Source organism: Zeus faber (genome assembly GCF_960531495.2).
Source record: "Zeus faber genome assembly, chromosome: 6".
Classification (NCBI taxonomy): Eukaryota; Metazoa; Chordata; class Actinopteri; order Zeiformes; family Zeidae; genus Zeus; species Zeus faber.
In genome coordinates, this window is record NC_137201.1 from 31,835,706 (window position 1) to 31,848,976 (window position 13,271).

The following is a 13,271-nucleotide window of genomic DNA, read 5'->3' on the forward strand; positions in this document are numbered from 1 at the left end:
GTATATTTTCAACCTTTCCCCAGATATGAACATGTTTCGTTTTATATTTATATCTGTCTGTCTGTCTGTCTGTCTGTCTGTCTGTCTGTATCTAATTCGTCGACGCTAGCTCTTCGCCGCTAGCTCTTGGACGCTGACTACTGAGGAGAGCGGGCATTGAGGTGCGACATTAGGGCCGCACTCGTGGAATAACTCGAGGTATTTGGTGTTGACGTTCCGACTGAACTGAATCTCGTACTTTACCGTCACGCTGCGCTGACTCGCGTCGGGGACGTCGGCGTCGCGCCTCTCTCTGTTGTCCTGGCAACCGGGCTTCTTCTGCCTCCCTCAAAGCGCTGTGACTCGGGCCAGAAGTGCACGTCACCGCCACCCAGTGGCCGGACGTGGGACGACATCGCTCTAAAACCTTGCTTTGTTCGTTCAAGTTCCATTTCACACGATTTCATTTTCCATTGAACCTTTTTCTCCGAACTTTGTTTTAATTATTTATTTTATTTGAACATTAAAATGTTAATTTTTTTTTCCATCGAGGCCCAACATTCACTATGTCTGGTGCACAATATTATTTTCTATGAAACCTAAACTTAGTTGAAAACAAGGTGAATGTTTTGTTTTTATCCTTCTATCGAAATGAAAGGTATAATCAATAAAATCATATAATTAAGAAAAATACATGTGATATGAAGAGATCTCATTTAATAACTGCCTATAAGAAAAACATTGTCACCCTCCTAAAATAATGGCATAAGTCATTTTTTCAGGTTTTTCAGAAAACACAAAAAAAGCAACCAAACACATTATATTTATTAATGATTTCATTCAAAAAGGTTATGACAATACATGATTATTGACGTTCTGAGGAGGTCGGCAATTTTACCAGAGGTGGCCAGCATCATGAGGAGATGATTTAGGCCAAAACATGACTTTTGTCAAAAAGTGACTTGTGCCATTATTTTAGGAAGGCGACAACATGCAATATAATTATGAAATAAAAGATAACATACAGGCCTATAAGAAGAGTGCCAAAACATACATCTGTGAAATAGCACCGCCTGGTAGTAGCAGACGTTTCTAACGTCACTTCAGCGTCGAAAAAGTGTCGTAGGCTTGTGTGGTTTCAAACACATCATTCTTCATATTTGCGCTGAGGTTGCATTGATCATTTCCATTTCCTCTATAGTTGCTGTAAATAAATAGTTATTTTTGTCTTGTTTCACGAGATACAAAGTCAAGGCAAGAACCAGTTGAAATTCATCGCGAGGGAGAGAGTGTCAAAGATATAACCCATAAACTGTGCAGTATACTGTATAAGCTGTTGCTTTTTGTCTGCCATTCAGTTGACATCAGTAATTGATGTTTTTGTTGAATATAATGCATCATGCTGCGTTTTCGGTGACGCTCTGTCTCGTTCGATCAACAATATCATCTTTCACCTCTCCTCCTGATTCCCGGGGCTCCAGGAGTCCCGAGCCTCCCGCTCCAAAGGTCAGGGACGACGGGGATGGATCGCACACTTGGACAAGCACGTCCCGTCTCAGGGTGACGACAATCCCCAATCACCCCGGATTGAACCCAGGAAGGCGGAGGTTCTTCTCCGGGGGCGCCGGGCTCCGCCCTTACGCCTCCTCCAGCTGCGTGGGGCTCACGGCCAGGGCGGCCTCACGCTCCACTCTGCGGCTGTACCCTCGTGACGTCCATCCGCTCTCTGGTTCAGGGTCCGTCGATCCCCGCCGGCGAGCTCCGACCTGCCGCCGCTCACCCTCCCTGCGGATGGAGTTCTTGGGTCCGTCGCCGCACGTTCCGCGCCGATTTTTGGGGACGGCTCCGCTTCGACGTACTCAACAGCCCTGCAGCTTTTGCGACCCGTGCATCTTTCTCGAGTTGGGGCGCTGTTGGCAGTGTGATGTTGTTGGAACTTTGCTGAGTTGTCTCACGCTGCTTTGTCAACTCACCTATCACATCATCACGTGCCATTTTCACCCTGTGTTCCTGTTATTTCAGCCCCCAATATTAATTCAAGAATATCTGAAAGCTATTTGCAAGCAAAAAAGCAAAACATTTAAAACAGGATTCATAATTCATCTCTCATTAAGCCTCAAAATGGAATGAGAGATGGGTTGGCCTGTGTGTGTGTGTGTGTGTGTGTGTGTGCGTGTGTGTGCAGCATCAGCATCATGGCGAGCGGCGGGCGTGTCTTTGCATAGGAGTACAAAGATCATATCTGGGCCCCTCTCTCCATCCACCTCCGCCTCCCTCGTCTCTCTCCGCCCTCCCTGTGACCGCGTGTCTCTCCGTACAGTGTCTCCATCCATCGGCGTCGGCTCAAGGTGAACTGGGCGTGGCTGGAACTTGATCTCTGTGTTGCTGCAGAAACCACATCCTGAGCTTCTAAATCAGGCGACATCATCTATACATAGACTGTATGAGACAGGTCTGCAGCGACTGCCAGATGCTCAAGCATGCGGAGGCATTTAATACCCACACACGCACACGCACGCACACACACAAGCGCACACACACGCACACACACACACTTGCCCCTTCTGAATGTAAATAGCCTCTCTTGCTGAAGTCTCAGTATGCTAACGAGACTTTGAAAAGCCGTGTCACTACACTCGTGAATATTCATCGGCGACCGGGCCAGGGGTCACCTCTGGGTGGGGATCAGAGGTCACGGGAGGCGGGACCCCTCCGCCCCCCTGAGACCTGAATGGGCAGAAAATGACTCGTGCACATACACGCTACAAACTCCACCGAGTTGTGGTCCCTCCCAATTCCATTCTGATCAATCTTTCTCTCTCTCTCTCTCTCTCTCTCACCCTCTCTGTCTTCCTCCTCCCCCACGCCACCTGCCTCCATCTACTGTATGGGTCCGGAGCTGGTGGTGGCGGACGGGCGGGGGGGGGGGGGGGGGGGTTGAAAACAAAGGGCATCACTTTTCCACTCCTTCTCACCTCCCTCCTTTCATCTGCAGCTCCTCCACTCGTCTTTCCTCCTCCTCCTCCTCCTCCTGCTCCTCTCCCTCTGAGGAGGCGTTAGAGGACCTGTAACCGCTGGGACGAGGGAGTATAACACAGGTATGTGTCTCGTTTTTCTACCCATTATCCACATCTGACCCTCTGTACACTTCCATCTGATGTGGTGGCTCCATCCCTGGTGTGCTCAGGTGGTGTTCATCGCGTTCACCTTTTACCTTTTTACTCCGTGTGGTGTTTGGTGTTTTCTGCGAGTCTTTTAGTCACAGCTTGACTCAAACTGCAATTCTGGATAAGGATGAGTTTATCAAGCAACCTGGAGCAGTTTACATTCTGTGAGGTTTTATCTGTGACCTTGTTGGAGGGTTTTCTCTGTGTTGTCATTATTTAACTTTTTTTTTATGGTACAAAGGATGTAACAGGATAAATATAAAAAATCATCACTTGCACAATTATTTAATAAAATCTAATAAATAATTGGACCCTATGTCATTTAACCATTCACCACAGCATTCACCAGAATCTCTCTGTATTTGACCACAACTAAATAAAACAACTTTACATTTCACATTCAACAGTAAGTTACAAAAATAAAGATAAAAAAATATGCAAAATAAATTGTTCTCATACAAATTTTTTTAAAGATTTCAATTTGCAAAAAAAAGACAATATACAACAATCAATAAACAAACCTCTGATTGCTTATTGTCTGAAATAATAAACTCTGTATCAAATGAAACGCTTTTTTATTCTCTGTCATTCTACTGAATCAGATTTGGTTGCTGTGCTTCTGTCGATGTTTTCCCATGAAGAAGACACGACATCAAACTATTTGCAAATAAAACTCCTTCCTGAGTAGTAACATATTCATTCCATTCCATATTTAGCATTTATTTGTTTTCATGAAATTCCTTTCACTTCCTGCACCTCCCCACCCCTCCACCGGCGGTGATGCACTGTTCTGTTCTGTGTTTCTTTATTTCCGTCCTTCTCTGAATAAGTTCCAGGACGACGCTGGGTGCCGTGCGTGCACAGAGGTCAGCGCGGGGTTTGGGTGCGAAGCGGCCGCGATGCTGACTCAGACACAGCGGGGGGTCCAGTCACAGTAGCTTATGCACATAATAAGTCACTGGGACGCGGCGTTTGAGCGGAGTGACCTCTCCCCGCGACCTTGGCACGTGGCGGGTAGTATGCGCCGTGGAGCATCAGTGAGCCGGAGCAGAACCACACATGGCGCCTGGATGCGGCCCCGCGCCGCCCCGCTCCGCCCGTGCCTCGGCTGTCAGCAGCTTTTGGCAGAGGCGGCGGGGTTTGTGTGTCCTGCGTTGCGGGCGTTAGTGCCAGGCCAGCAGAAACTGGAGAGCCCACCTGACACGGACAGCCACGCAGCGTCCAGAAGCACATTATTACACCCACAAAACCCCAGCAACGGCGTTTATGAAAACGGCGTTTTGAGTGTGTGTGTGTGTGTGTGTGTGTGTGTGTGTGTGTGTTCAGCGAGATTTAACGGTCGGTGCAACTTGGCTGTGGTTTCGGATGATACGGTTCATTTCTTTCACTCCTCTGTTCGTACGGCGCATGCATAATATCCCCCTGGCGGCTGAGTCGTACAGAACGTCTCTCTTTTTCTCCCTCCTTCAGCCTCGCTCTAGATCTACTAATTACACCATGACAGGTAGCCGCCCGGCTGCTCCCTCCGTGCCAAGCTCCCAAATCACGCCTTCTGCTCCACCCAACGCCACCTCAACCCCAGAACATGGGCGGGGGCAATCCGGACATGACCCCAGGAAGTTCATGAGTGAAGTTCGCCACCACCACAGTGAGTCCATTTGACTGGTAAAAACCGCGACGGACGGGTTAGATCCGTCCAGTTTCAATGCAAGTACGGCGTCTCCAAAGCAGATTTCCATTTCCATCCATGTCAGTAACCTTCCATGTTGCCTTCCAGTGCCGTCGTGGGCCGTGGCCGCCCTGTGCATTGTGAGCGTGTGCCTGGCGCTGTCCTGCTCTGCGTGCGTGTGGAAGAAATGTTTGAAAAAGAAGGACAAAGAGAAGGAAAAAGACAAGAAAAAGGAAAAGGGGAAGGGCAAGGGCGGCTTTGACACTGAAATGGATGGAGGCTACACCGAGGTCCGTGCACACAGACACACATGCGCCCAGGCACGCACACACAAACTACACAAACGCAGAGAAACACACACACACACACACACACACACACACACACACGCGCGCGCGCACACATACAGTACGTGCACACACGCACACAAACACACCCACACACACACGCCCACATACACACACACAGACACACACACACACACATATGCACACACACACACACACACATTCACACACACACACACACACTACTCCGCTGCAGATGCTCTATATTGTCCTTGTAATATATCAGTGTCCTGATACCTTAGGTCAGCCACAGCCCAGAGTGTCAGAGCCGCTGTGTGCGTTCCCAGACTAATGGCCTGTTCGCACATCGCTCATATTTGACTGGAGCTCATGGAGTGATAATAATGAGGTGTCAGGGCGAGAATTAAAAAAAAAAAAGGCCTTTCAATGGGCTAATGACGTACGGTACCGAATGCCTTTCAGTGCTCGCCCGTCACTGCCACGCCAGATAAGCCTCATGACAGAGGGCCACGTGTGCTTGTTGTCTCACAGACGCCAAAGGAGGAAAGGGTGACGGAAACGGGGCTGTCGGCTCCGGACGCCAAGGAGGACGACCAGCTGGGCAGGCTGCATTTCACACTGGACTACAATTTTACAGAAAATACGGTAAGGAAAGAGGCATTCCACTCGACTTGCACAAATCAGCCGCTCTTTCCCTTTCTCTTTCTCTTCCCCTCTTTCCCCCTTTACCGCGCTCCTCTGCTGTTTCATTCCAGCTGGTTGCAGGTATCCTGGAGGCCGCAGAGCTCCCCGCCATGGACGTGGGCGGCAGCTCCGACCCATATGTTAAACTGTACTTGCTTCCGGACAAAAAGAAGAAGTTTGAGACCAAGGTCCACAGGAAAACCCTGGAGCCCAAATTCAATGAGACGTTTACTTTTAAGGTGAAACTCGAGCACCTAGGCGATACTTTCAGACTCCCTGTGTGTGCGGGTCTTGTGGGGGCGTCGGTCCCCTGGTCCTTTGGTTTCCAGACGTTCCTCGACGTTCTCTTGTGAGCGCGCGCGTGTGTGTGTGTTTGTCTAGGTTCCGTACACCGAGCTCGGCGGTAAGACTCTGGTGATGACGGTGTACGACTTTGACCGCTTCTCCAAACACGACGCCATCGGGGCGGTGCGGGTCCCCATGAGCAGCGTGGACTTCAGCCAGTCTCTCGACGAGTGGCGGGACCTGCAGAAAGCGGAGAAGGAAGAGGTGGGGTGGGGGGGGGGGGGACAACAGAAAAGCCCTACACGCAGCGTTGTGGGGATTCACATCGTGATGCACTAATGAAGTTTGTGGAGTTTGCACGGGGTTGGATTTGAGCAAACTCTTTCCCATCTCAAGAGAAATCCTGTCAATGCTGACAAATATTGCAATTTTAAAGTGAAAATCCACCCACGCCGGCGACAATGGAAGCAGAACATAAAGGAGCACACGCATGCATGTAAATCCATCGAATGGTGCCAGCGATAACAAACAACTAGTCCAATAAATGTAAAATAAATATACACGTCTTTTTGAAACAAAATAATCTCACGGATTACCACTTTAAAAAACGACTCCATTCTAATCGTAAGAAAATTTTTTATGGAAAAATGCTCCATTCGTATGGATTCCAGTCAGCAGCAAAGTCATGTTCAGGAGGCCTTTCGACAGGCTTTCCTTTACCCAGAAAAATCCCATAGTTACCGCACCGTGGGGATTTGAAAGAACCTTGCTGCTTCAAAGTTTTCTTGAATTTCTTCTTTTTTTTTTTTAACCCCGTTTGGTATTGATGTAAAAGTTGAACCCTGCAGAGAATAAACTCTGTCTTTCCGTCAGAGCGAGCGGCTGGGGGACATATGCCTGTCGCTGAGGTACGTGCCCACGGCGGGGAAGCTGACGGTGGTTGTTCTGGAGGCGAAAAACCTGAAGAAGATGGATGTGGGGGGGTTGTCAGGTGAGCGGGGTGGGAAGGGAATTTAAAGATCTTTCTTTTGTCGTCCTACGAAAACTACTTCCCCGCGTCGATTAATGAAGCAGGATCAGTACAATCGGCAGTGGAACGCTTCCACGGAATGTGCATCGCCGTATTCTGTTCGGTCCCATCAGACCATGGGCGGCCTGGATTTGTTGTGATCGGGCAAACACAATGTTGTGTGAATTTCCTCCATCGCTTCTCAGGGCAAATTGACATTCACAGCTCAGCCACATTTCCATAGGTGACGCCGAGATCACGGCATTTTCCAGTGTAATTAAACCCCAACGTCTCTGCCATTTAACTCTGCCCGCTGTGGTTGTGCTGCGACCCTCCTCTCCACCAGACCCCTACGTGAAGATCCACCTGATGCAGAACGGCAAGCGGCTGAAGAAGAAGAAAACCACCATCAAGAAGAACACGCTCAACCCGTACTACAACGAGTCATTCAGCTTTGAGGTCACACTGGAACAGATGGAGGTACGTAGGAGACGCGCCCCCGCAGACGGAAAGCACAACGTACACAGACGGGAAGACAGACGTGCGCGCCCTGTCAGGCACGTCATCCGAGGTGCGCTCTGTGTGGTTGTGTGTGTGTGTGTGTGTGTGTGTGTGTCTCCACCCGTAGAAGGTCCAGGTGGGAGTGACGGTGTTGGACTACGATAAGATCGGGAAGAACGACGCCATCGGCAAGGTTCTGCTGGGCGGCGCCAGCACCGGCACGGAGCTCCGCCACTGGTCGGACATGCTGGCCAACCCCCGGCGACCCATCGCCCAGTGGCACGGTCTGAAACCCGAGGACGAGGTCAACGCTTTGCTCTTCAAGAAATGACACCGTGGCCACAGCGGACGGCGCAATGTTCTTGTCCCACGAGAACTTTGTGTCTATGACCTCAAATATAGGCCTGTATCCCAAGCAGGCCTATATTTTATACCTGTATCCCCGCCCCCCCCATCCACAAACCAACTTTAAGCTGCTGCAAATAGTAAAGATTCTACTCTGTCAGTCACCATAAGGATCCAAACAGCCTTGGAACTTTCATCAAAGCCCCTTGTGTCGCCAGCCTTTTCTCCGGGAGACGGCGGCGCTCTCCTTGACGGACTGGATACAGGCAGCACGGAGGACACTTTGAGACTGCCTCTAAGCCGCCCCCCCAATAAAAAGGCAGCGGATGGAGGTGACCTTCCATCAAGCCGGCCGCAGGCAAACGAGCCCCCCTCGAGTGTTTTCTGCCGGCTGCCTGAGCCCCGTGAAAGGTTATGATACCGCGCCGTGGCCCTCGTGATATACTAGCAATGACGTTGAGATTGCCGGCATCTGAACGCTCCTGCACGCCTCTTTTTCTTCCCTCAAATGAATGAATTAATGAGAAAGTGTCGATACTGTGCACATCTGCCCCTTTTCAAGAAGAAGTGACCCGCAAGCAAAATGTCATATTTGGAGAAATATTTTAATGAGAATAAGAAACAATAGGGTCGGCAGGGGGTTATGGAAACACCTCAATTGCCCAGACATTGTGGCGGAGGCTCCGACCACGATGACTCTATACCCTGACCTGAAGTGGGCTTGTATTATGTAATAAACCCTGGATTACAGTGAACTTTTTCTTTACTTTATTTACCAGATAAGCTTTCTTCCTACGCGTTCCCCCGCTTCTTAATTGCTATTAACTTATATGGTTGAAACAAATATGAATGTATTATTATGCACAATGCTATAAAACAAGATGATTTTTGTTTTCTAGTAAATAAAAACGTTTTCCCGGATTTCTTTGATTAATTCACTCATATTCCCACCACACCTGATGTAAACATGCCGCACCTGCAGAGGGAGACAATCCAGAGTCTAATGAAATTAAACACAAAGTGAATATTCCCTCCAATTCGATATTGAAATACACACACACACACAGTAATGATTAGGTTTTAATCACACATTCTTTCTCACTAGATGGAGCACAGTCCCTAACCGCATTCATTGATTGGTGCCAGCCACACAGTTCTGTACTGTACATGTAAACAGCTTTTGACTCTAGACCAATGCCCAAAGTTATTTTTAATTAGCAATGCCTCTTATTGGTTGAATTTGACACAAGCTCAGCATCACAATGTTGGAGAATAATGGTTCTTAATGAGATTTTGATGAGTTTTATTTTATTTTTTAAATTTTAGCAGCATGGGGTAGCCTAATTAAACCGCTAAACAGTGATATTAAGAACTTTTAGATAATAATGTGAACTGTCAACATTGTGATTACAAATTGTAACTTGAAGCCTCCAGACATAATTAGAAGTACCGTCCTGGATGCACTAAGGAATGTACAGTCATGAATGTACAGTGTGTACTGTGGAACATGCCCTAAATGGGGCGTACACATGCCAACCATTATATCCCATGTTAGGATATTATACATAATATATAATACATTACCATACATTACTAATTTGTTGTTTGGACTTTTATTACCACTTTTATACTCTTTTAAATCATTTTTTTTTTTTTTAACAATATTGTGGCTGGCTCTACGTAAGATTTCATACACCTGCTTCCACACTGTTTTGCTGTGCTTTATGACAATTAAAAACCCTGGCCACCTGCGTTGAACAGAAGCGTTTATAAAGTGTTTGCAATGTAAAATATTAATTTTGTATTAAGTAAGTCATTTGGGATAGTAACACACCGAGGGAAACATTTAATGGTGAAAATTTGTCATAGTAATAGATTTTTCTTTTTTGATTTATTTATTTGTATTTGTTTCCACATTGGTGAAGTCTTGCAGGTCATGTGGTCACGGCTTGTCAACGGGAACGTCGTGCGTGCGTGCGTGCCTGTGTGTGTGTGCCTGTGTGTGTGTGTGTGTGTGTGTGTGTGTGTGTGTCCCCACCTCCAAAAGCGGCGTCTCGTGCTGCTGGGTGGGGTCGCGGTGCCATGCAGCAGGTGTGCCCGGGCCTCGTCATCCGCCCCCCGCCGCCGCCGCCGCCGCTCCGCACATGCAGGTGAGCCGCGGCAGGTGTGACCGTTCGTGTGCGTGCGTGCGTGCGTGGACGCCCCCCGCAGCAGAAACTCCCCAGAACAGTCCGCACGACGCGACCCTGAGATGCTGGAAGCTGCTGCGGGGACTTGCGCTCGGACTCTGAGATGAACCTGAAGTGGATTGGGAAACGCTCTCTCCTCGTGTCCTTCTCACTCTACCACCTGCTGATATTCGAAGGTAGGTTTTTATCATACTTATAATGTCATGTGAAGGCTCTCACTTTCCCCTGCCTCCCCCAAAAAGTTCAAACCCATACTAAATGAATGATTTTCTATGTGCTGTACTTATCTAATTATTAATTCTTCTTCTTCTTCTTCTTCTTCTTCTTCTTCTTCTTCTTCTTCTTCTTCTTCTTATTATTATTATTATTATTATTATTATAATTATTAATAATAACACTAATAATATCATTAATATTATTATTACATTATTATGATTAGTATTATTATTTGCATTATTATGATGGTTATGATTATTAATAATAATAATAATAATAATCATAATAATAATAATAATAATAATGATAATGATGTAGTTGTATTATTTTTGTTATCATTATTATGATTACTACTACTACTACTAATAATAAGATTGTCATTTATATTATTGTTATTATTATTGTTGTTGTTATTATTATTAATGTATTAAACGACTGTATAGGCTACCACTGTAATCAACTATTTTCCGAAAAAATAAAATAAAGTTCCTGCCGATAAAAAAGAGTTGTTTGCACACGTTCTGTACAAATATCTCATTTTTATCTGTACATGTTTTTGTGTCTGTATGTATGTTTAATAAATTGACTCCTCTTCACCTCACTTCCTGTAGCTCGTATCACACCTGTACTCTAAAATAAAGTTACACCACTGTACCTGTATGGTTTGTCAAGCCGGCAGTACCTTGTTGAGACCAAATTAGTATCAGATTTATGCCATTTTTCGAACAGTGAGGTATGCAATCGTCACCAGAGGTACAAAATGACAAGCCGAGTATCCATGCCGACGGTGCATTGAGCCTACCTTAGAGCAGTGGTTCTCAATGTAGGCTCCGGGGACCCCCAGGGGTCCTTCAAGGGTTTCCAGGGGGTCTCCAGTAAAATTATTAATAGTTCAACTTTGCCATTATTTAATTTACAAGATGTAAGAGAATGTACAACGATAATTATTTTGATCATCTCCATAACTATGGTATAGACAGGTATGGACGTTAAGACTAAATCAGACTTAACAATAAAAATGCTCTCAGATCGGGGTCCCGGGGACAAAACCTTATCAAACGGGGTCCGTGGTCTGTTACGTATCAAATTGAGCGTCCTTGATGTGGAAAAGGTCCCAGGCTCAGGGGGAAGTTACCGCCGGTGTGACGGGCCATTGTACCCCCTAAAGGTACAATGCTGTACTTTATTTTCTGAGCGTGCGTTTGGTTTCAAACCCGGCGGATCACGTTTGTCTGGATTTTGATGGTTTGCGTTTCTTTGCATTCAGCAGCTCGAAGCCAGCTCTCAGGTGCAGAGGGACGACTACAGAGGTAATTCGGTGACGGTAGCGGCGAATCAAGGTGATGTTTTTTAATAGTCACAGGGAGACCGCGGTGTAAGGCGGGTTCTGCTTGTGTGATTACCGGGCCGACACTTGCCGAGCGTCCTCGGTTACACTTGCGCCTCCTGTTCTGCCGCCGACGGCGTCCGTGTGTGGAAGTTCATGTGCGGAGTGCGTGTGAGGTTGCAGGAAAAGGGGGTTTGGAGTTGGTATTCAAGTGGTGTAAAGTGCACTTAAGTCTCCCCTCTGACTGCTTCTTCCCACTAATGTGCATGTTTGTGTGTGTGCAGAAGAGCTAATGCACTTCGGAGGAAACGGGATCTCCTCGGGGAGGAGGTTGGTACACTACACCTAAGAGAACCAGAGGAGGTCAGGGCACCCACATGCGCACAACACCCTAACCGGGCACAAAGCTGTCTTTGTAGGTAGTACGGCGCGCTCGGCGGCTAATGCACTTCCACTCGCACCCTGACGCAACTTTTAACATATACCCAGGTAGGCACACCCCGGTGCGTGCTGGCGACGATGCCCTTGAATTGGGTTGTAAGCGTTTCTCATTTGCTCTCTGCAACAAGATCAGTCCATGCGGATGCTTGCCACAGTGATCCCAAATACAAATGTGGGAACTGAATGTATGAATGTTTAATACTTGTTTTGAGAGGAAGTTTAGAGTTGAATGCGATGAAAACCAAATTGGATAAAAATTTTAAAAAAAAGTGAAATTGTTCAGTTGTTTTGTGTGATAAATTCCAGGGTATTGAATTCAACCTCATTTTCTGGCGGCACTAATATATCCACATACAGGCTCCGGCCGCCGTCTCATTATCTTTGTCTTTTTTTATTTTATTTTTTTTTAACTTATGTTGTCGTTTGATAGACCTACAGACCACTTCTGTCAGAGGCCGCGGTCCCACGTGGTGTTTTACACAACTACACAGCCAGAGATGCCTCCTCAGGTAAACACAGACACAGCAGAAGTAATAATGGATTATGAAAAGACCACAACAACCCGCACACGCGTACACAAATACACACGCACACACACACACACACACAAACACACCATCAGTATGCAGACTGTGGGGATGGCGGTGTGCGTCTTTTCCAGAATACTGCGGCTGTCTCAACGGTGGTTGGTGTCAGGAGGGAGGGGTGTGCGACTGTGCCCAGTTCCAGGCACTGGGAGACCGCTGCCAGATGAGTGAGTAACACACACACGCACACGCACGCACGCACGCACGCACGCACACACACACACACACACACACTACTGTGTACTCCATGTCACTGATCTGCTGGTTTGCAAGTGTAAAATTATTTAACAATGATGTTCGGAAAAAAAAAAGAGTGTTTATGTGCACGTGCACGTCTGAATGTGCACGGGTTTGTTTGCGCTCGGGTGGGGATTAGAGGGTATTAGAGGCTCTCGCATCATTCAACAAACATTAATTACCTGCGTACAGTGTAGGCCCAGCGTTGATAATTACCTTCTAACCCCCCCCCCCCCGCTCTATTTTGGTCTCCTTGCCTTCCTTTCTCTCTGTCTCATTATGAACTGTCACACACACACACACACACACACACACACACACCTACAC

At 47.1% G+C, this 13,271-nt stretch overlaps 2 protein-coding genes across 2 annotated transcripts in view; both read left to right on the top strand.

Moving 5' to 3' along the window:
- Positions 1-4,643: 4,643 nt before the first annotated feature.
- On the top strand, positions 4,644-7,933 carry syt1b (synaptotagmin Ib; the record flags this gene model as incomplete). Its single annotated transcript, XM_080002942.1, has 8 exons — positions 4,644-4,794; positions 4,924-5,105; positions 5,655-5,768; positions 5,879-6,046; positions 6,189-6,356; positions 6,966-7,083; positions 7,448-7,581; positions 7,730-7,933. 8 exons carry the CDS (start codon positions 4,644-4,646, stop codon positions 7,931-7,933), a joined length of 1,239 nt encoding a protein of 412 aa, XP_079859068.1.
- A 2,306-nt stretch (positions 7,934-10,239) lies between these two features.
- Positions 10,240-13,271, top strand: part of otogl (otogelin-like) — a gene marked incomplete at both ends in the record, with an annotated part of 36,860 nt that continues 33,828 nt past the window's right edge. Inside the window, 5 exons of the mRNA XM_080002943.1 lie at positions 10,240-10,312; positions 11,620-11,662; positions 11,964-12,009; positions 12,551-12,629; positions 12,782-12,874. Of these exons, the coding sequence (XP_079859069.1) occupies positions 10,240-10,312; positions 11,620-11,662; positions 11,964-12,009; positions 12,551-12,629; positions 12,782-12,874 (334 nt within the window). The remainder of the gene's footprint in view (positions 10,313-11,619; positions 11,663-11,963; positions 12,010-12,550; positions 12,630-12,781; positions 12,875-13,271) is intronic.